Source organism: Notolepis coatsorum (assembly GCF_963971535.1).
Source record: "Notolepis coatsorum genome assembly, chromosome: 19".
Classification (NCBI taxonomy): domain Eukaryota; kingdom Metazoa; phylum Chordata; class Actinopteri; order Aulopiformes; family Paralepididae; genus Notolepis; species Notolepis coatsorum.
The window spans coordinates 31357504-31382426 of record NC_140183.1 but is presented as its reverse complement, the minus strand read 5'-3'; the positions used below and the strand labels follow the sequence as shown (position 1 = coordinate 31382426).

At 44.5% G+C, this 24923-nt stretch overlaps 1 protein-coding gene across 1 annotated transcript in view; it reads right to left on the bottom strand.

The window, feature by feature from the left end:
• LOC311246441 (uncharacterized protein) overlaps positions 1–24923 on the bottom strand; it is a 191953-nt gene that overhangs the window by 71251 nt on the left and 95779 nt on the right. The window contains exon 11 of the mRNA XM_084336596.1: positions 10656–10758. Coding sequence (XP_084192722.1) covers positions 10656–10758 — 103 coding nt within the window. The remainder of the gene's footprint in view (positions 1–10655; positions 10759–24923) is intronic.

Sequence of the window (24923 nt, the reverse complement as noted above, 5' to 3'; positions counted from 1 at the left end):
TCTGGGACCAACTGGGTCCATTGATGCTCGATATGATCAATTACGCTATCGAACAAGGGGAGTTCTCAAGAGATGTCAATATGGCGTTGATTTCTTTACTTCTCAAGAAGGACAAAGATCCCAATGATTGTGGTAGCTATAGACCCTTGAGTCTTCTCGGGGCCGATTTAAAAGTGTTTGCCAAGGTGCTGGCCCGTCGCCTGCAGAGATTTATGTCTGTATTGGTACACTGCGATCAAACTGGTTTTATCCCGGGGCGTCTGGCTGCAGATAATCTTAGGAGGCTGTTGCATGTAATCGATAACAGTAAAGACAATACAGCTCCGTCCACAGTTCTGTCTTTGGATGCCATGAAGGCGTTTGACAGACTTGAGTGGTCATACCTGTGGAAGGTACTTGAGGTCATGGGTCTCGGGAAGAGTTTTATTCATATGATTAAAGTCCTGTATGCCTCGCCGTCTGCGATGATACTGACAGGCAAAAACAGATCTTCTAGACAGGGTTGTCCTCTGAGCCCAGGACTGTTCGCGCTTTCCCTCGAACCTTTGGCCCAATTTATTAGGCAATCGGAGGACATCGTCCCCATAATGGTCAATAATACTCCACACAAAATTGCTCTCTATGCGGATGACCTGCTGATTTTCATGGACGACCCCTCCCGGTCAGCCACAAAATTATTGAGGATAATCGACGACTTTGGTAAATTGTCAGGCTTTAAGATTAACTGGAACAAATCAGCCTGCCTACCTCTTAATGAGCTGGCCAAGGCGGTACGACTACCAGCTGATATCCCCATAGTAGAAAATTTTAAATACTTGGGCATGGAGATATTCCCCACGCTGAACCAAACTACTAAGTACAACTTCACGGGTACTTATGATAAAATACGCCAGGATCTAGACAGGTGGTCGTCCCTTCCTAACTCCTTACAAGCCCGGGCTTCCATAATCAAAATGAACATCCTGCCTAGGATAAATTTTATTAGCTCAATGCTCCCCCTGCCCCCTCCAATAGACCACTGGCGCAAGGTACAATCGATGGTATCTAAATTTATCTGGAATAACAAACGCCAGAGAATCAAAAGGGCTACTACTCAACGTAGAAAACAAGATGGGGGCCTCGCAATCCCTGATTTTAAACTTTATTTCTGGTCCTTTTCACTGAGACCTCTGATGTGCTGGCTAGACCCTGTAGAGGCTGTATCGTGGCGCTCCTTAGAAGCGGCGGCGGTATCTCCGCTAAGATTGCAGGATGTAGTGTACTCCACTGTCTCTATTTCGAAATGCCGGCTGAGGTATGGACCGATCATAACTCACGTGATCCAAACGTGGCGTAATGTACAGAGGTCGTGTGGGGTTAAATGCCCATGGCACCTGGACTCTCCAATTTTTAATAACCAGCAATTACTTGTAGGACACAAGCCGGTTAATATTCCTCAATGGCAAAGCAGGGGAGTGCATACTCTGGAGGATATTTATGATAAGAACGGCCTCCGTGCGTTTCAGGACTTAAGAGAATTTTATGATCTTCCCGGCGAGTCCTTCTTTCTTTACCTTCAACTAAGGTCAGCACTGAGGGCGCATGGCGTACCGTGGGCTCAAGCTTTGCACCCACACCCCTTCCTCAGGCTCATAGTGGACAGGACGACATCCAGAGGGTTTGTCTCAGACTTTTATACGCTCTTAATTCAATCCACGTATAAAAATGTATCATTGGATACAATCTGGCATGTGGATATCCCGGAGTTGGACCCCGAGTTTGACTGGGATGATGTTTGGGCAAATGTGGCATTATCTTCCCGCAACCTCAATCACCAGCAAATTAATTTTAATTATATTCATAGGACCTATCTTACACCTAGGAAGCTATTTGCTATGGGACTGATAACCGACTCTCGGTGCACTTTGTGCTCTCAAAAGGCCACTGGCACTTATATGCATATGTATTGGGATTGCCCACCAGTGGCCCGCTTCTGGAGGTCAATAACGGACAAACTTTCAGATCTGTGTGGCTTAACTATCCCATTCACAGCTGTTACGCTACTCCTGAACGATATAACGACACTACCCGCGTCCGTACAACTGAAAAGGGTTGTCCTAGCGGGCGTCACAGCAACGAAGAAGCTTATAGCAATGAGATGGAAGGAGCCTGAGAAGCTTACAATGATTAACTGGTCCCTAACTCTATTGGATGTGATTTATCTTGAGATATCCACGGCTCGGGTGATTGGGGTAGGGCAGGCTGGCATTGACCTGTGGTTCAGCAGCTGAGAAGGTAAAGACCGCCGTGTGCGGCTGAGCGGGGTTGGGGCGCTTGATCGGGGGGGTCCGGCGGTCTCTGGGGAGGGGGAGGAGGAAATGTCTCGTCTGTCTTGGTTTTTGTCTTGTCCTTCTTAACTTTGACTGGGGGGATTTTAGGGGGGGTTGATATTTAGCTATTCTGCGCTATATGTCATTTCACATGCCATCTCCCCAAGGGACTAATATTGGCAGACTGATTGACCTGTCAACCAACTTGGAGGAAGATTTTCTTTCTTCTTACACTTTACCTTCTGCGAGTTTGGCAGTCTTGAACATGTGTAAGGGACCTAGGCTATCTACAGTAAATCTGCGGCAACACTCTCGTAAACAATCTTTTAAGTCACTCCACTTTGTAAAGGTGGGGAAAGGTTGGCATGTTTGAAGACCTTTTGTTATTGAAGTAGCCATCTATATTTGATAGGTTGGACGCTGTTTCTTTTTCTTTTTGTCTTTATAATTTATTATTCTGTATTATTCTGTATTATTATTGGTTGTTATTCTCCTGTGAAGTTATGTTTTTTGTTACTGTGGTTATTGTGTTGTCTTGTTTCATGTGATTAATAAAAAAAAAATTGATAAAAAAAAAAGAAAAAAAAAGAAGGCTATTGAGCCAGTCTTGTTATTTATTTCCCTAACTGGGCCAGTTTGTTTATCCTCTGTCATATCTGGACGTCATTTCAATTGTGTATTAATGTACGTCTGACTAGACCTCTTGGTCACTTTTTGATCAGACGCTTGTGTGTACACAATGCGTGTCTCTCTATAAACTGACTCTGTGGAAGCACAGATATTAAACCATGTTCTATGTTTTTATAAACAAATGACTAAATTTCTACGGTTCACTGTCGATGGCTCATTTGAAATATTCCACAACAGAATGGCAACGAGATGGGATACCAATAATACCATAATTTTTTTTAATTTCAGATAATGGTTGAAGAAGTGCGTCTTTAGTTTACGGCGAAACATTGGACGGGTTTCGGCTGTCCTAACTGGGGTGGGCAGTTCATTCCACCATTGTGGGGCAAGGACGGAGAAAAGGCGGCTTCTCCTTGATGACCCTCCCGGCGCTTGGATAGGAGTGGGTCTGAGACGGCCAGAAGATGCAGAGAGTAGGGGTCTTGAGGGTGTGTAGATAGAGACCATTGACCGGAGGTAGACGGGAGCGGTTCCCTTTGCCGCATGGTATGCCAGGTCGAGGGCCTTGAAGCGGATTCGTGCAGCAATGGGGAGCCAGTGCAGGTCCCTAAGAAGTGGGGTGACATGGGCTGACTTCGGTAGGTTTGAGATCAGGCGGGCCGCTGCATTCTGAATGAGTTGAAGAGGCTTAGTGGCCGGTAGGCCAGCAAGCAGTGCGTTGCAGTAGTCGAGGCGGGAGATGACTGTTGATTGGACGAGGAGTTGGGTGGCTTCTTTTTGTCAGGAAGGGGCGGATCCTTCTGACGTTGCTAAGGAGGAATGTGCAGGTTCTGGTTGTCGCTGCTATGTGAGCAGAGAAGTTCAACTGGTCGTCTAGGACAACACCAAGGTTCTTGGTGGTCGGGGACGCGGTCACAGCTGCATTCTCGACTGTGATGGAAAGGTCGAGAACACATACAGTATGGTAGTGTGGGATACCTGTGCACAGAAGATGTGGAGGGGCATGTGGAGGTGGCCGTCCTGATCCGGTTGCCACTATGACAACCACCAACAACGCCCTCTCATTCTCAGCAGTTTAGCAGCTTCAGTGAACTTGTGAAATAGACCGCAAGGCACCTTCATGGAGCGGCTGCCGATGACTCCCACAGCAGAGGAATTCAAGGAGGGGGAACTTCGAGAGACGGCTTCCTTGAAGAAGTTCAATGTCTGGCAGCTGGAAAACCAGTCCCTTCATCCAGCTGCTTAATTACACTGGCCCCAGAATCACTGTTGTGATGATCGTCAATCCTTGCATTGTGGCCTCTTGGGAGAATCGGCAAGGTGTTCCCGGGGCCAACTGCCTATTTTGCACGGCGGAGGTTAAAGTCCAGAAGAGGGTGAACAGTGATGGACTCTATATGACACATTTTCTGGGGACAATTTGGGGGCAGCTGTTCTGAAGATTATATAGTAGGGCAGGTCCTTTGGGGGTGCATGTTCCTTTAAGACTGTGGAGATTAGCCAGCATAGGAATCTTGTATGAGGATACAGTTGTCTGTTGTTCAAGTTAAGTCCCTACTCTATGTGAAATGTGTCAATTATCGCCACGAATGGTACCAAACTGTCCTTTTATGTTATGTTCCTGACCGTTTTTAATTTATGTTTGGTATATAAATGCCGTTTTTGTGGTTGATTATTTGCACTTTTAAGTTATATTAGCCCACTGTGACTAGGATACAGTAGTCTAATGCTAGTTTGTTTAATTGTGTGTTGTAACCAAGCTGTAGGCTATTGGATATTTGTGGCTATTGAATGTTACTGCATTTATTATGAGTGAGCAGTTATTAATTAACACATTATTATTACTGTTATTAACACACACAATACATTTGTTGCATTAAAGCGCAGTAACTTGACCAACTGTCTTAGAAATCATTATTACATCAAGTCTTGGGGGATATAGTGAGTCCATTCTAACAGATGCCGCTACGGGATTATAACTGGGAGAAGTCAGCCTACAATTATTGAGCAAATTAGTCAGATGACTAGGTCTCTAGGCATTCCACATTAGAACTGTCATTAGAACACAGAAGGATTTTTCTCTGATCAGATCATCACCGTTAAATGAACAGACCGATGTTCCCGGCAGACTCTTTTGCCATATATTGATCCTCACATTGAACAGGAACGTGCAAAAGACCTCACAATGCACTGGCAACTCAGATACCTGAGCTGCAAACATTTCACCTGCTTAGTTCATACAATCCAATTGTAACTAAAAGATTAGCTGGAAAAGATCACTTTTGTGCATAAAACACTAGAGATCAGTTTATTATTATAATCGAAATAAAATTAATTAAAAAAATGTGTTTAATGTTTTTTTGTGTGTATTGTTTTTATTGACCTATAGTCCATTCATGCTGAGTGAATCAGTTCCCCCAGCCACATTTGTGTATACATTTGTTTTGGGGGAATTAACAAATCGCAAATTAATCGAAAATTCATCGAATCGAATCGTGGTCAAATGAAGAGATTTCATGATGCATTAAATCGTTGCCTGAATAATCGTAATCGAAATTAATCGTTGTGAGGTCGCATCGTTACACCCCTAATCACTATACTTCCCAGTAGGGGTGTAACGGTACACAGAAGCCACGGTTTGGTACGTACCTCGGTATTGGGGTCACGGTTCGGTACAACAGAATTTTTTTTTTTATAATAATTATAATTAACACTTTGATCGCCGGGGTTAAATTCATAATTTACCATCCCTCGCCAGCCCTGTTTAACATGGAGAAGTTCCCCTTCTTTGCAGGGCTATAACTTTTTAAATTGTATTGCTCAATTGACATTACTATGGCCCATTCAACATCCTATATCTATTGTTCAGGGTGTAGCAACGTTATACTTTTTCATTCACATATTCATACTAAAATACGGTCTAAAGTATAAGTATGTTTTTATCGTTTTCTGCAGCTTTCTCCAGAACTTGATTTATAGCCCTAAATGCATTATATTGATGATCAAATACAGTTTGGTAGGAATCTGTGCGAGATAAAAAATTTCAACTGGACGTGGTTCTAGGAGTTACTACGTATGATCTGATGTTGACCGGATGGGCGGGGGGTCGTTTATAATTCCGTGGGCAACGTTATATCATTCATCTAGTGTGGGTGATATGATCATCAGAGCAGTTAGTATCGAAGACATTAACAAATAACGCTGAAACTCCTGGGACTATTAGCGAGTGATCGGACCGAATTGAAATGAGCACCAGCTTCCACTTCCTGTTTCTCCCCTGGGCGATCCGCCGATCGGCCACAAGATGGCGCTCTTGAACCGTTGTAGAGTTGAGAGGGACTCAACAGTACATCTCATGTCTCCGGGGGAGAAATATGATTTCGATCACAGATTTTTGAAATATTGATATCAAAGACGCTTCGGCAGAATGAGCATGGCGGGGAAAGACGTGTTTCAGCGTCAACGGTGATTAAAGTGTTAATATAATATTTATTATTATTATAAATTTTCTTTTTTATATATATTATATTTATGATAATTATTAAATAGAATAATTTTCTATAGGAAAAGTATGTTTATTTTGATCAGCTGTGCCTGTGAGTCAGGCAATGTATGGGGCTGCGGCACTGCAGATTTACCCTACTCGAGTCCGGCGGGGGAGAATGTTGGTGTGTTTGTTGGTGTGTTTCTTTCCATTGGTTTCATTTGGTTAACATTATTGGGCGAACAAGAAAACGAAAGAAAACTGTAAAATTGTAATGACCCTGCAGCCAGTGGCGGCCGGTGGGTACTTCGCCACTAGGGGCGCTATACCAAATATTTTGCAAACATGTACAGTACAGTACTGTACCACGCAAGACTCATGGCAAGACGTGAGCGATTCGACTCACGCTCACGGCAATGAATCGGCTCTTATGAACGAGTCGCTCAGCTGTTACTACAACAACACACAACCAGTCAAATAAAGTATAGTCTAGACTCTAATTCACAACTTGAAACACAATATAAATAGAAAAGTTAGAAACAAAACTCGCCCGTCTCCAAACACAGGCAGATCTCTCCCTCTCTCCTTCTCTCTCTCACACACAGCGCGACGTGGAATCGATTCGTTACACAATCAGACCTATTATATACCAAGAATAACTTCAGTATGAGTACAGGGCTGTACACATATTTTGCATATTGTTAAACGAGCCAAGGCTAGCTATTAAACTATCGATATGAATCGAAAATCTGGGACCCTGATGTAAACAAGACAAACGTCTTTCTCTGGTCTGCATCCCCTTAACAATTGTGTGTATTGAGCCGTACTGTATTGTACCCATTCTGCAATCTGTTAATAAAGTTCTCATTCATTCATTCATTCAAACATAGACGATATTGAACAAGCCATAATCCACGTATTTTCAATCCGAGAGAGCTGCAGTAGTTAAATCAATGAGCCATCGACATAGTCAGTGTGGTAAGTAACGTTATTATTGGATCCAAGATTGATACACGGCTGGCTAGGCAGTTGGTAGTCATAGTCTTGTGTTATAAAATAAATAAACAATCAGCAATGTCTCGCTTCATGAATGGCCAGCAGTAGCCTAACAGTACTGCTCCTAAAAAAAACTATTTACAAACGTTAACGTTAAGCACAGAGAGAGAGAGAGAGAGAGAGAGAGAGAGAGAGAGAGAGAGAGAGAGAGAGAGAGAGAGAGAGAGAGACTCACTGTTTAGTTGAAACGTCCAGGGCAGGAGAGCTTGATAAACGTGTATAATCCGCCATATAGCTTGTTAGCCAAGTGTTAGCTCGTTAGCACAACACTCAACAAGTACATTCCTGTCCATTTCCGCTCGAACAGACTGCAAACTACCTGGCGTTCTATCGCCATTCTCTAAGACAAACTCTAACCTTAACCAACTTTGAAAGAGTGCCTAAGCTTAACAGTCTAAAGAACTTGCAGTCACGGCACGCTCTAAGACAAACAACCTAGTCCTAGACCAACCTAGGAACCAACCTAGGAAGCTAGAAGCTAGAATTGGAACATTAGAAATTGGATTCGGCCAATCAGAGATCGTCTGTGAAATTCTGCCACGGAAAAAAATACTGGCGTCGGCCAATCAGAGAGCGTCTCCGCGAAATGCGGCTACAGATATTCTTGACGCTACTGGCTGGACCGCTTCAAATCGCGCCCGGATTCCAACATAATAGTCATATTTCAACGCACAACGCGTTATGCACTGATTGGCTGTGACGGATACAGCGATCAAACTGTGACGCGCACTCAGAGCGCTATCGCGTATAGCCCGGGCAGAGAAATACGAAAAAATTAAAAAAATAAAAATGTGATGTCACTTCCTGCTCTGGAAAACGAGTGTTTTTTAATTGCGATAATAACGTTATATTGTGCATTGGAAATACAAACACTTAAAATGAGTAAATATTATTCATTTTAAACATGTTTATATTATTTATAGGGCTATAAAACAAAAAACAAAAAGATACCTTTTCTTGTTCTACTCATATAACCAGGCAGGGCCTGAAGGGGGGGCGGCGCCCTAGCGCCCCCCAGTGGCGGCCGCCACTGCCTGCAGCTGTTCCAATGTAAATGTGCCTTTCTCCGTGCACTTTCGCCCGCTCTGAAGTCGGACTCTGTGTGCCCTGCCACGCGCACTGTTCTCGCACGGACCTTGCGAGTGCCTGCATGTGCGACTGGTGCGTTTGCGCTGTGAGGCGTATTCTTTGTATGGCTGCACGTACCGCACCGTGACGGCCGTACCGTAAATTTGCCGGACGAACACACGTACCGTTACACCCCTACTTCCCAGTGATTATACTTCTATCTAGGAATGCACCGAAAATTCGGCTACCGAAAATTATCGGCCGAAAATGGTTAAAAAGGCTCTTTCGGCTTTTGGCCGAAAGGGTTTTAGCACCGAAAATATATGACCGAAAGTCAAATAACGTGTTGTTGTGATGACGTCATCAAAACGCGACTACAGACATACCGGTAGCATGCGCAACATGTAACGTGAGCAGCTTGGCAGCTCTTCCTGCATTCTACAGCCTGTGATAACTAACTCCTCTTGGGAGTAGGGGTGCCCCCCGAAACCCGGTTCTAAACTAAATTAGAAAAAACCGGAGTATTGATCAGCTCCGACGTTAACGGTACTGCTATCAGTAGTCTAGGAGCGGATTAGCTACGGAGCTAACAGTGTACCATCCATCTGCGACGCAACGGTGGCAGCAACAGTGGACACTGAGTAATGTTAACGTTATGACGAGTGCATACTACACTACACGTATGAACTCGACATAACGTTAACGTTACTCCGTTTAAATGAAGTGTTTAATTAGCAGCAATCTGTTGTTGAAAATGTATTATCGTTAAACCGGAAATGGAAATGCGAGGACAGGAAGTCGTCATCAATCGTTGTAGTCTTTTAGTCTTAACAGTCTGGAATTAATGTATGCATTCAAAAGTGCTGAATAAATGTTTTATGGGCCCATAATAGTGATTATTAATATTATTTAAGTTAAGTTTAGCCATAATCATGTCTTTTGCCATAATCAGGTAGCTAAAAAAAATATATATATATATATATATATATATATTTTATATTAATCATTTTCGGCCTTTCGGCATTCGGTTTTCGGCCAACTGTTTCCTATTTTCGGTATCGGTTTCGGCCAAGAATTTCCCATTCGGTGCATCCCTACTTCTATCACTATACTTCCCAGTGATTATACTTCTATCACTATACTTCCCATAGTGATACTTCCATCACTATACTTCCCACAGTGATTATACTTCCATCACTATACTTCCCACAGTGATAGTTCTATCACTATACTTCCCACAGTGATACTTTTATCACTATACTTCCCACAGTGATTATACTTCCCACAGTGATTATACTTCCATCACTATACTTCCCACAGTGATACTTCTATCACTATACTTCCCACAGTGATACTTCTATCACTATACTTCCCACAGTGATTATACTTCCATCACTATACTTCCCACAGTGATTATACTTCTATCACTATACTTCCCAGTGATTATACTTCCATCACTATACTTCCCACAGTGATTATACGTCTATCACTATACTTCCCACAGTGATACTTCTATCACTATACTTCCCACGGTGATACTTCCATCACTATACTTCCCAGTGATTATACTTCTATCACTATACTTCCCACAGTGATTATACTTCTATCACTATACTTCCCAGTGATTATACTTCCATCACTATACTTCCCACAGTGATTATACTTCTATCACTATAGTTCCCACAGTGATGATTATACTTCCCACAGTGATTGGCGTCAAGAGATGGAACGTTTTAGCCATTGTGCTACTTCAGGGCTGGCATTACTTTTATGAGTATCTAATTGTCTATTTCATACAGTCTGACATTATGCTAATTGCTGTATTTACAGTCTATGCTTATGCTAATTGTGCCATGGTCACCCCCCCCCCCCCCCCCCCCCCGCCTCCCTTGCAGCCTTCACGTGAACTGCTCATCTGATCGACTTCACATTCCTTTGGTTCATCAGCAATACAAGTGCTGAGTGTAAATCGATCAGATGTTCTCGAGATATGAGAAGGATATAGACAGAGTTTGTGTGAGAGAAGAGATTCCTTCCTTTATAGTTAGATGCAGGGGCTCTGCTTTGTGGCAGCCTGGCTGGTCTTTAGAGATATGGTGGATATTTACCCTCTGGTCCAGCAGGTTGAGACAAGGCATCTTCCCTCTTTCATTGCAGTAAGGATCTCTGGAGTCAGACAGGTCCTGACACAAAGAACACTTCCACTCCTGCCTGTGGAAACAAAGTATAGATAATGCAGAAAGGAAAGCTAGCCCATAAAAACAGCACATAAAAACAGCACAGAATGTTCTATATTGAGATTAGATTCAAATGTATCGTCATCATACAGCACAAATACAGGACAAGGAAAATAAGTTTGCATCGAACCAGAGTGCATCTGTATGTAACAGTAAAGTGCATAAACAACATACAATGTACAAGTATAATTATGTACAGTGATACAGGTAGAAACACACTATGGTAGTAAACCATACTGGCTATAACTAGTAAGAGTAGGTATGTGATGAATACCAATATAATATATACAGGTATATATGCATATATATCCAACAGTTGTAGATATATATGGTATATACAGTATAATAGTATTATTGTAGATGGCTATCATAAGGTAAAAAGTTGAAGTAGTTGGGCTGACGTCTCTCCAGAGGGTTCTAGAGAGTGATACTATATTGTAGTTGGTCTGGTTTGATACAATTTCGTGATTGTGAAATAACTAGCTTATTACAAGGCAGCTAAACAGACACCTTGACATAAAATCATTATTACTTGCTATATAGACCTGTTCGCTGTATACAAACATACCGTGTTCGAGCCAATGAGCAATACCAACTGAGTCACGTGACTAAGTTGCCCCCTACCTGCGCAAGCTGCTGCGCCAAAAAAATATGACTGGGCTCTATGGAGAAACCAGACTAAAAGTAGTTTCAAACGAAAACGGCTGGATGTCATTTTGCTAAATCAGCATGGCTGTGAGTGTGAGTCTTTCACCTTTTACATATCTAGCTTTGGCATGGATTGATTGTTTAGATCGCTAGCATGGCTAACAAATGCAAATATATTGTAGTCTGCCAAGTTTAAGAAAAAGTGACGTTGCTATGTATTCACCCTACTTTTTTGGGCAATTAATACAATGTGATTTCCTTCATTTGTTTGTTTTTAAAGCTAGAGTGAAGGTACTGGTAACATGAAATTAGACAACCTAATGCATCCATTGGTACCAACCGTGTCATACTAGCTTGTCGGGAAGGGGGCTAAATAAATTATGGTGAGGGGAAAACTGACATGGACATTTTCAAAGAGGCCCATTTACCAGTCACCTCAAAATATCTGAATGAATGGGTTCTATGGGTAGCCATAGAAGGGTCTCCCCTTTACAGACATTATAATCCAATGTACAGTTACCCCCCCCCCCCCCACCCACCTCCAATGTACAGTTTGCCCCCCCCCCCACCCCACCTACCCAACCTCCTCCAATGTACGGTTTCCTAGTCAAATGTCTCTTTTTTAGACTATTTTTGTATCACAAACAGTACTGTATTTGTAAATCCGATATGTCATAAATGTATAGATGTAGCAGTACTGTCTATCTGTATGTCATATGTCTATCTGTATGTCATGTATGTCATATAATATATGACATAGATGACATACAGATACAGTACTGCTACATCTATACATTTATGCCATATCAAATTTACAAATACAGTAAATTCAAATTTTGAGTTTGAATATTAGGTCATGATGAATTGAAAATGGGGGACCCTGATGTAAACAAGACGAAAGTCTTTCTTTGGTCTGCATCCCCTTAACAATTGTGTGTATTGAGCTGTACTGTATTGTACCCATTCTGCAATAGGTTAATAACATTTTCAATCAATCAATCAATACTAACATTTTCAATCAATCAATCAATACTAATACCATGCAGTTTTGGGCAAGAATGATGCCGTTACATTTTTTTCATGCAGTACAAATGTGTTATTTGTGCCTATTCTAAAAATGAATTGACCTTTTCTGCAGACTGGGGTCCCTAAACAGTATTGGAATAGCATACACTGTGTCTGATTGGAAAGCTGAGGCTCTTGAGCCGATCCAATGAGCCGAACTAGTTGCCATAGTAACCATTTCATTGTAGTGAGACCACTTTTTGAAACTTGACCTCACTGTATACAATGACCTATTGGACCTCTAGGATAATCACAGCTTCATGAAACTTTAAAATCACAAACTAGAGAACTGGGTCATTCAGGGGATGTATGGCTTTCCTAGGTGTATTGACATAAGGTGGGGTTTTTGAGCAATGTCCAGAACAGAAGTGCTTGCCATCCAATAGCCAAAAAATACAATTCTTACAGAAATCTCCAAATGTTAAAAGGTTTTTGATACCAAATTACAGCATGCATTTTCTATGGTGTTCCTCAATGTCTTGGTGTCTTAATGTGGTATCTTAGAGTGATTGAGTAAAGGAATGGCCATCATATGTTTTAATCATAATATTGTAAGCCCTTGTACACTCTAAACTTTAGAGATTTGAATGGGCGCCTAACCAAAATACAATATTTATTACAGATTTATGATTAGAAAAACTCAAACATTGCTTTCCATTTCCGGTGGCATGCTGTGACATGTTTGGTTGCTTCTCTCCGGCTGCTCCCATTAATCAAATATACCGTACTTTTCTGACTATAAGCCGCGGCTTTTCCCCCCATTTTTCGACCCTGCGGCTTATATAACGGTGCGGCTTATATGTGGACAAAACCCAAAAATCGAAATATTGCTTTTTTTACTGCATTGAAATGTTATTTATCTGTTCCCTTATTTGCTAAACTTAATACAACTTGTAAATGAGTTAATGTTATTTGTCCGACAGTATTGTGTCCCAATGGGTGTCATTCTCTGTAGAGGTGGGAACTTAAAGCTCAATATAAGAACGGCCATGCACCACCACTCACAGAATCGAAAAAGAGCAATCAATCTGTCAATCCTTTCCGTGTCCGGGCCGGGTGAGGTTTCCCGTGTTGAGTCAAATTAAGCCGCAGGCTCCACTCCTTACATATGGTAATTAAACATTAAAACACATGCGGCTTATATATGTACACATCATTCAATTTAGCTGCTGCGGCTTATAGTCAGGTGCGGCTTATAGTGCGAAAAGTACGGTAAGTATTCCGATGGCCTTTTGCTACTAATTAATTAAAACCTCTTTGTTCTGAGAAAGACTTTGATATTTTGCCGTGATAGCTCGTTGAACTTGAACTATCAAAGCTTGTAAGAGGGCAAGACGACACAATCTGGATTGCCTACACCCGTTTGTTTAACGAGCCACAGGCGCACCTGCTGCTGTTCACCATGGCTCAAGGCACGTGCCACGGTAAATCTTTCACTGCTGAAATGGCTACGGTAATGCGTGAAATTGTTAAAGAAGAAATCACTTCAGCCTTGGATATTAAATTGGCTTCAGTTAATACATGTCTGGATAAGCTAAAGACCCAGATGGAGTCCTGTATTGACAGAATGAATGACCACGACCAGGCCAGTGTTGAAGCTGATGTGAGAATCTCTGAGCTGGAGCGTCGCCAGAATACGATAATGGAAGACAATAAACGTCTGCGACAGAAGACAGAACAGCTCGAGAATCACAGCCGAAAGTTGAATATAAGAATTTTCGGGCTCTCTGCTGGTATTGAAGCTGGCAACCCCACTGCCTATACCACCAAGCTCCTGTATGAGATGTTTGGAGAAGACATTATTGGACCCGCTCCAGTCGTTTGTGTGGCGCATCGCACTGGCCCCGTGAAGAATGCTCCTCGGTGCAGCAGAATCAAAATCCATAAGCTACAATGGGGCAAAGATTAGAATTTTTCCCGATGTTAATCCCAAAATCCTAAAGCAAAGATCTGAATTTAAAGAGGTGAGATCTGAGCTGCGAAGGCTTGATATCAGATGTGGATTTATCAACCCATCGTCGTCAACACTCATCGTAACCTTCCAAGATGTGACACACAAGTTTCCTACGGCGGAGCTCGCTCAGGACTTTTTTGACAACCACATAAAGCCCACTGATGTTGAGGCGGAGGACAACGAGGATAATGCTTCTCAGAGCAATGAGAGAGAAGAGGAGACGTATCAGGAGGGAGAATAGACACCCTCGGCCTAGAGCAGCAATGGTGAATTATCTATTAATCAGCGCAAGGACATTACAAGAAAGCAGGTATTAAAATGATCTACTGTTGTCTATTATAACCTACAGCTGAGTAACCTCACGCTGATATTGGCTATTAAGTCATATGGAAACCCGACCTGGTCTAATAGACTCTTTATTTATCTTATTTTCCTCAAATGTTGTCCATTAGCCTCTCTGTTGCTTATATGAGGTGGGTTCCTTATTTCTTTCAATTGCTATTGCCTGCAGTTCTCTTTTTATATATATATACACAAACAAGTTTTTTGTCTTTTTTTTGTTGCGTTAAAAAAAAGGAAAAAAAGGGGGGCCTATAGTAATTAGCTTATTGGTGCTTTATGGTTTACTAGGCCTTATTGCAAATGCCCTCTCTTTTTTAGGCATCTACAGTTTATAGCCTACATCTTTGGTTTTCTTTTCCTTCATAATTATTATTAGCTAGTTTTTTTAATGATTACTATTACTAGGCCTACAGGATTTCGTTAGTGCTATAACTATAGGTTATTAATATTTCTTTTGTTTTGGTGTTTTGGGGAGGGTTTTGGTATATTTACTATTTATATTTTTGCATCTGAAATTCTCATTATTTCATAATAGGCTTTTTTTGTTTCAATGTTTTTTATAATAATTAGGTTGGTAGCACACATGCATATACTCCATAAAGGTTTTCTATAGTCTTTCCACACATTTACTTATTTCCACCCTTGAAATTAATGATAATTATTTTATGAATTTCGTTTAGTGTTAAATATTGGTTACTTAATAATATTTATGTTCTATTTTCTCCCCCTTTCTTTTGTTTACTTCCTTTGCATAGTATATATATTTTTTTTTACATTTCATCGTTTTGTCGTCTTGAGTTTTCAAAAAAAGAAAAAAAAGGTTTTATTTTTATTTTTAGTATAGGTGGGGGAGTGAGTCTAACGTGTATATTACTACCGTCTTTGTTATTATTATTAGTATTATTAACTACTTGTTTTCTTCTCGTTTCTCGTTTCGTTATTTGTTTTCCATTACTAAAATTCTCCTCAGACTAAACTTACTATAGTTTAGTATATAACCACTTGCATTAGCATAATACTTAACAGATGATATAGATAATATCACATTCATATTCACCATCTTTTGATGGTTAAATAAAATGCTACTACCGGTACTTATTATTGCTGTTTCTTATTTGTTTTTACTTTCACTCAAGAACACTAATTATTTAATGGTGATACCATCAATGTTAGTCATTTTCATACTTCTGGCCAATATCCCTTTTATTTTACCTGTTGCTCTTCATATTTATTTTTTCTTCAGTTATTCTTTTCATTTTTATTTTTATTTAAACTATACATCGGCATAGTCCATCATAGGATTAATCTGGGTGGTGCCGTTCTGCGGGGCTTCTCTGTGCAGAGGGAGATAGTTAAGCTATCTAAGTATACTTATTAATTGGTTAAACACAATGTTTTTTAACATTATTTTTATCAATTTGACAAATGTCATAAAGATATGTTCGAACTGAATAGTTTCTCAGACACCTGTTAATCAATACGGTTTACTCCAATTGCACAGATAACCGACCAGCACACAGCCACCCATTGGGACATGAGGAGATGAGCTTCCTTTTGCATGTCACAACCCTGTGTTAGATATACGGGGTGGGGAGGATCTACGTGGGAGGGGCACCAATCACCTTTTTTTGTACTGTTTTTTAATATTCTTACAGACTTTTTTTCTTAAGATGGGGTGGGTTATATGGGCCTTTTTCTTCTTCTTATGTTTGTACTTTGGGCATCTCGTCAACAAAGACCAAATTTAGGTTATCTATTAGTACAGATTCATATACTTTTGAATTATTTTACTTCATATTATAAATGTCGTCTTTAGCTATTTTTTCATGGAACGTTAAAGGTCTTAACAATTCCATTAAAAGGGCTAGCTGTCTTGATACTATATCAAGAAATCTAGTTGAAATTGCCATGTTACAAGAAACGCACTTGCTTGAAAGAGATATGCACAAATTAGAAAATGTGCGTTATAAAGTGGCTTCTTCTGCTTCAGCTTTGAATAAAACCAAAGGGGTTGCTATAATCATGCAAAAAATGCAAAATTACCATCATAGGCAAAGGCAGTGATCAAGAAGGAAGAATAGCTTTTCTAAAATGTATTCATAATGGTAAAATAATTGCGTTTATTAATGTCTATGCACCCAACTGTTATGAACCAGACTTTTTTCAATCATTGAATAAAGTACTAATGGAACTAGCTGATTTCCAGTTGATTATTGGGTCAGATATGAATTCTGTTTTGGATCATATCTGGGATAAATCTAAAGCAATTAATCATAATGCTCGCTCGGCAAACGCTTTAAAGCACTTGCTATCTGACTTTAATCTTATTGATATTTGGCGGGTTCATAATCCAGGCAACAGGGAGTATACCTTTTTCTCTAATAGACATCTATCATTTTCCCGTATTGATTTAGTTTTAATATCAGCATCCTTATTTTCAGACGTCAATTTTTTTACTCCGACCTATGAGTTATCAGATCACCATGCCTATTTCTGTCAATTTCAATTCAGCCAGGCTAAGAAAAAGGCCACCAGATGGCGCTTGACTGCTCTTTATTGGATAATCCAGCATTCTGTGAGCAATATCAGTCTGAGCTAGCCCAATTTGTATTGATTAATAATAACTCTGTGGATGATTTCAGGATACTTTGGGACGCCACTAAAGGCTTTGTCAGAAATAATGCTATTACTTTCTCTTCAAGTCTTAATAAATCTCAGCTAAAACGAATATCTGAATTAGAAACCATGCCGTCTACCTTGGACCTATCTCAACAGAGGTGTAACTGAGGGGTACAATTCCCTGACTGTATTACTAGATATGATACTTACTACCACTACCTTTGTACTTAATATTCGGCCACCCAGTACACGGCATAAATATATTATCATGAACACTCTCACGTAGATGAAACGGATCCAACACAAATGTACGAATTAGAAACAGGTCTTTATTGCCTACACAGCGATGGTGTGTAGACTAAACACTTAATCACTTAATTACATTTATGAATTGAAATAGTATGCACTTTTATGGCAAGGAGTATTCGTCGGTATATCAATAGATAATGTCCAATCTCTGAAGGCGCAGGTGGTAAATATACGACCTGGAATAGTTAAGGAATAACAGCAATGATACTTTAATGATTATAGGCTGGATACACTAGAGGGGGTTAATCCGGTCGATTGTAAGCCGACAGGAGTAGGAGGGGGGGGGGGGTAGAATCCAGCTGCCTCGTCCGGCCAAGGGTATCCCAGGAGAACCCACTGTAGTGCCGTTCAATGCGCCGGCGATCCTTGGACCACAGATGAAAGCAGGTGGACTCTTTGTGGGCCGGCTCTCTCCGGTCCACGGGGGAGAGATGTGGAGAGACCTCGTCTTGCAGAGCGTCTCCTCACCTTGCGACCTCTCCAGGGGGGGGGGTTCCAACACACGGTAGTGTCGGGGGTCTTTATCCATAGAATAATCAAAGTATCCAAAGCATAATCCGTGCCTGGGAAGGCGGGTTGTCGTCGGTAGAATAATCCGGTATACAGGTCCACTCGCTCGTCGGCTCTGGGGCTCCTCGGGTGCAGCTTCACATAGGGTCAACCACCCTGGGTAAGCAGCCACTTCTCTGCCCGAAACGATGGGGTACTGACTACGGTAGTATTCTCACCGCACGAAGCACTATATATTAACAGACTATTATTAGCTTAATAGACTACGTCCAACTCGACGATATAGTGCCAAATATGACTATTCAAATATTAATATACACGATGTCTCAATACCGATGGTAGGCGAACTTGGCCTTACTCCCACACGTGGCATCGCGGGGAGGCTTTACGTCTGTGACTCTATTGGAGGGTAAGAAACTGGACTGAAAAGAAAGTCCTACTTTAGTAGCGCAGTATATATACGCACTATGAACAAATAGTCCCATTAGTGGTGCGGTAGCCAAATTCCTACGCGGAACTAGGACTTGTTCGTACATGTCGAGCGGTACGTTTGAACTGGGTCTGAGGGGTATGGCAGCCTGGCACCAAGGTCTCGACCAATAGTAGAATGGAGACTATTATGGGATGTTCAGTAGGCTAGAATGGATATTCAATGCATATTGTACAAGGAATATACAAGGGATATCAGGGAATATTAGAGAATATACAAATACAATTAAATATATATATATAAATAAATATATATATTCGGTTTAATCTGGCCCTTCACAACAGCCACCCCCTGAATAGGTCCCGGACCTAATCAGTCAAACAGAGACAGATTAATCGCGTTGTCTATTTACACATAAGGGTTTGCTGTAGGGGTCAGTCAACTTCACAAAGTCATAGGGTTGTAGGGTCATGGTCATCATCGATTGTGTCTGGGAGTCGAGGCAGTTCTATGAGCCTTGCCACGGGACGGGTGTAAGTGCGACCCTGGACGAGCACTTCAGCTGCTCGGACCTTGCCGTCGGCACCGGTGATCACTTTGCTTACGCGGCCGGCCGGCCACATAGCTCTGGGCAGTGATTGATCAATAATCATGACGACTGTTCCTTCTGTCAAATTGTCTCTCTCCTTTACCCACTTCTGGCGGGTCTGTAGAGACGGTAGGTAGTGCAGTAGGAAACTGTTCCAAAACTTGTCGGCTAATACTTGGCTGTACCTCCACATTCGTCGGCCGTTCGCTTCTTCAGGCCGGTACATTGTCTGGGGTAATGTGGGATCTAGCCGCCCCATCAGGAGTGTGTTGGGGGTAACTGGGTCGATATCCGCCACATCACTGGAGACATATCCGAGGGGCTTCGAGTTAAGTACTCCCTCAATCTCCGTGAGGACTGTCATTAGGACTTCTTCCGCCACAGTCTGGGCCCCAAGTACTGCGTACAGGGCTGTCTTTATGGAGCGCACTTCTCGTTCCCAAGTGCCACCGAAGTGGGGTGCGTTTGGGGGGTTGAATTGGAAATCAACCTGTGCTGGAGCGAGGTGGGTCTTAAGTTCTGGGCCCATAGCTTGGAAGCTCTCTCTCAGCTCTCTTTCGCCGCCTTTGAAGTTTGTCCCATGATCGGACAATAGGGTAGACGGTCTTCCTTTCCGTGATGTGAATCTACGGAAGGCCATAAGGAATGAGTCTGTGCTCATGGTCGGGAGAAGCTCGATGTGTATCGCTCTGGTGGTCATGCATTTGAATACAATACCCCACCGCTTCTCGGTTCCTCTTCCTTTCTTTATGTGCAGCGGGCCAAAGCAGTCCATACCCGTTGAGTGGAATGGCTTGTCACCGATTCGGAGGCGACATGGAGGAAGGTCAGCCATCCTTGGTATGCTGGGCTGCGCGCGCCACTTGCGGCAGTCTAGACATGTTCGTTGGAAGCGTCGTACCGCCTCTCTTCCTTGTAGGATCCAGTAACTACGTCTGATTTCCGCGAAGACTCTTTCTGCTCCTGCGTGATGTACATCCTCATCGTATTTCTTTATAATCAGCTCTGTGACCTTGTGTCGGCTGTTCAATACGATCGGGTATTTAATGTCATCCGGTAGATTGGGGGCTCTGCGTAGGCGACCACCCACTCTGATGAGGGTATGAGCGTCGCTCTCGGGGGCCAGGTGAATTAATCTGCTGTCGGATGGGACGGGCTTTCCTCCCTGTAGACAGGCCAATTCATCGGGGAACGAGTCTCTCTGGGCTCGCTGCAGTAGAAGCAATTCTGCTTCCTCGTAGTTAGCCGCTGACATATCAGCGGGGGACTTGCACTCCGGGTGGTACCGCAGGAATGTTCTTTGTTGTGCACTCTCTATGGACGTGCAATCGTTTATGTTAGGGTCGGTGGAGGCTACGGTGCTCAATCCACAGAACACAGACTTCTTAATTTCCACCTCCTCTGGACTTGCTGCCCTCGGGATAGGCATGGGCCACTGTCCTTCCGGGAGTCTTAGGAATGCGGGGCCGTCACTGTAGACATTGCGACGGGTGAGGTCATCCAGGGGCATCCCCCGGGTGATGACGTCAGCTGGGTTCTGTTTTGTATCAACGTAGCGCCACTCTGTTTCTCCGGTTAACTCTTCGGTTGAATCTCGGTGACTCTGACTCCCACGAAGACTTTGTACTTGCATGAGTCCGATTTGATCCAGGCGAGTACCGTCGTGGAATCTGACCACAGGATTGTTCTAGACACCGGTATGGTGAGCTCACGTTGGATGAGCGTGGCTAGGTGCGCTCCGGCTAGGGCTGCGCAGAGCTCTAGACGTGGGATAGACTGTTGCTTGCGTGGGGCTACTCTCGAGCGGGCGAGGACAAATGCTGTGTAGATCTCTCCCCCTTGGTCTTGGGCCCGCAAGTAGGCTACTGATCCGTATGCGACCTCTGAGGCGTCACTGAAGACGTGTAAGTCCATTTTACATGTCTCTGGCCTCACCGTGGGTGGGAAGTAGCTTCAGCGCATATTAACGCCTGGGAGTGAGTGGAGCTCCATCTCCCACTCTCTCCAGGTGGATGAAAGGTGTGCGGGAATGGGGTCGTCCCAGCCCTGGTCCTTGTCCCACAATGCTCGTACAATCATTTTTGCCCTGGTGGTGTACGGTAGAATACATCCTAGCGGGTCATATTGTCGGGCGAGTGTTGTGTACACACTCCGTCTGGTGGTCGGCGCCGCCGCCGGCCTTCCCTGCTCCGTAGTCAGGGGCTTGTGTCTGTAGTGAAGCGAATCTGTTTTGAATCGCCACACCAATCCCAGGGTCATCTCCTGGGCTTCTCCCGGGATTGTAGCCATCCAGGTCTCGCTGCTGGCTGCCTTGTCCTCGGAGGAGAGGCTGCGCAGTACTTGCGGATCGCTGCTGGCCCACTGCCTGAGATCAAAGCCGCCCTTGATCAATGAGGCGCGGAGTTTAATCAGGAGAGCCTCGGCTTCTTCCTGGGTTGAAAGGCTTTGTAGACAGTTGTCTACGTAGAAGCTGTTCTTTACGCTGTGTCGGACCTCTTCGTCCGCTGCTGGGTCCTCTGCTACATGTTTCTGTAGTGCAAATGTCGCACAGCAGGGGCTGCACGTCGTTCCGAAGGGGAGGACTTCCCATTGGTAGATGGCTGGGTGCTCATCTCCTGGCTTCTCTCTCCATAGGAACCGTAACAGGGGCTTGTCCGCCTCTACTAATCTCACCTGCAGGAACATTCCTTTAATGTCCCCGCTGATGGCCACCTTTTCCTGGCGGAAGCGGAGTAGAACGCCGAGTAGGGAGGGGCCGAGTGTGGGACCGGGCAGTAACTCTTTATTCAGATTTTGGGATCCGATCTGGTAGCTGCAGTTAAATACTATGCGGTCTTTACCGTTGTGATGGACCTTGTGGTGGGGCACGTACCACGATTCAGTGGTCTGGTCAGCCTCTTTAATGTCCATCTTTGTGACGTGTCCCGCTGTGATGAGCTTCTCAATCTCAGCGCGGTATACACTCTCTTGGGCGGGGTTCTTGGCTAAGCGCCGCTCCGTGTTCAGCAGGTACCGTTCTATGGCGTCTGTCTTGGCGTGGAAAGTAGGCATTCCTTCTCGCCGCAGGAGTGGCGTGGCGTATCTCAACACGCCGTTGACCGGGACTCTCTTGGTCCCTGTCTCGAGGAGGTGAATGGCGTAAATGTCATCTTTAGAGCGAATGTCTTTCTTTCCATTCTTAAAGGGCATTTGTTCCAAGCTCCATAGTCGCTCTACGTGTTGCAGGAGTGCGGTTTCTCCCTCTGTGACTCGGGAGTGGAGACATCTAGTGGCTGTACTTCGGTTGAGAGATTTGGCGAGCGGGCCTTGGAGAGTCCATCCCAAACGGGTCTCGACTGCTGCAGGACAGCCTCGGGGTCCGGTATGAACCCGGTCTATCGGGACAATGAGGTCTGCATGGTCGGAGCCTATCAACAGGGTCGGCATAGCATTGTCTATGAGCGGGATCGGTAACTTGCGCAGATGTGCATATTTCTCCATCAGCTTGGCGACGGGGTATGTGTACCGCGACAGTCCTATTTCTTGGCTGGTGAAAGCGTCTGCAATCTGGTACCGTCGCTCAGGCTGGCCGCTTGCTGCGATAGAGAATGAGACATTCTCGCCCTTTATCGTCTTCAAATCTCGTCTTATTGTCCGAATTGTCATTTGGGTTTCGCTTCCCCGCAGCCCTAGCTGGGCCGCAGCGGAGGCGAGCAGCAGGGTCTTCTCTGACCCGTCATCGAGGACGGCGTAAGTGTCCAGGACTTTATTCTGGTAGCTTAGTGTCACACGCACTACTTTTAGGAGTACTCGGGCTCCACTGCTGCTGGCGGGATCGATGTACATGACGCTCGCTTTGCGGCTGGATGGTGCAGGTGAAGGGCGCCGTCTGTTACTGTCGTGAAGTATGTCCAGATGGGCTCCATCGCACTTGGTGCACCTTTTCTTTAAGCGGCATTCGGCTGCCATGTGTGAGCGCGCACAGCGAAAACAGCGCTTGTTGGACTTTATCCATTGACCTGCTTCCTCCGCGTTCAGCTTGGGGAAGGAGTCACATTGCGCTAGCCAGTGTTCTTTCTCACAGTAGGGGCACACTATCTTCCACTTCTCCGTTCTGGAGGGGGTACTGTGGCTCCTGCTGCTCGGTACTGACTCCGATTGGTGCATCACAGTCACCGATCTTCTTCCATCATTTAGTCGTCTGGTTCCTTCTCTGGAGCCAGGGGTGCTCCGTCCGAATGTATCTAGCCGTAGGCTGCTGACTTCTCTCGCCAGGAAGTCTGCTAGATCGAGGAGGTTCGGTTCGGGGCCATTCGGGTCTCTGTGGTCCCTCTGCCGCCTAAAGCGCTCCTGACGAGCGGGCGGCAGCTTCTCCAGGATCCTTTCCACATTTGAGTTGGCGTAAAGTTCATACTTCCCCTTCTCTCTTTGCGCTCCCAACATCCCTACCAGGGACTGCACTCTGATGGACAGGTCGTCCAGTGCTCGATTGTCTATTGCTGGGGGTAAGCGGTCGATGTGTCGGATCTCCTGGATCACGTAATCCCATATGCGCCCATACCTCTGGTCCAATGCTACCAGCGCTGCTGTGTATGGGGTGGTGGAAGTCGCGTAGGCGAGCGCTATATTATGTGCGCGGGGCACCTTTAAGTGCTGCAGTAGGATGGCGTATTTGTGGCGTTCATCCAATACATCCACCAACATGGTCTCCAGACACATGCGGAGTTCTGTATACTGGGCCCGGTTCTCTTGGGTGAAGTCGGGTACCATAGGCGTGCCAATGTATGACGCTGACTGTGGATACATCGGCGAGCGTTGGGGGAGAGGCCTCCTAGGCGAGTCTCCTCCCGCTCCTTGGTATGGGCTGGTACCGGCAGTGTACCATGGCCCGCTTGTCCAGGTGCTGTTCCTCGGTGCGGGTCGTGCGTCGTGCTCACCCATGTATAGAGTCGGGGGTCTGTAGCGCAGCTCCGCGGGAGTATAGCCTGGGCTGTACCGGACCTCCCGGTCCGGTAGAGTACTGTGCTGTCTTCGGACGTGGTTCTCCTCCTCTTCCTCTTCGTCTTCAGTTAGGTCATCCAGTGCTTGTAGTCTCTGGTTTAGCCTCTCCACAGGATATGCTGCTCCTTCCCGGTTGCTAGGTCTCGCTTGGACCGGTGGGGGGAGGTGGTCTGTGGGGGGTATAGACCTCGTCTGTTGGTCAAGTTCAGGGTTGTTTACTCGGCTAGGGGATGCCGCCCTGGAGGTGTGTCTAGACGAGTTCCTGGAGCCTCTGGCGGAGGGAGAGGGTGTTGTCCGTCTGATCAGCTGTTCTATTAGTTGCGCTTGCTGTCTGTCGCGCTCTGCGTCCCGTAGAGCACCAGCAGCTGCTCGCTGGCTGTCTGCTCGGTCTCGGGCCACATTCTCTTCCATCTGAATGCGTCTTATTTCCAGGCGTATGTGCTCTTCTTCGCTCCGTTGCTGTAGCTGCAATCGATCGCGTTCACCCTGGAGTCTATCGCCTTCAGTAGAGGCTTTCAGGCTGACGAGGAATGCCTGCTGTAGGGTCCTCTCTGCCTCGCTGGGAGAAGGCGGTTGTATAGGGGAGCCTTCCCTCGGGGTACTCCTTGCGGAGCCTTGGAGCTCTATCTCCACGGTGCTCTCCCCGTCTTCTTCCGTGCCGAGTTCTCTCTCGGTAGCGTTGTATTCCTCCCG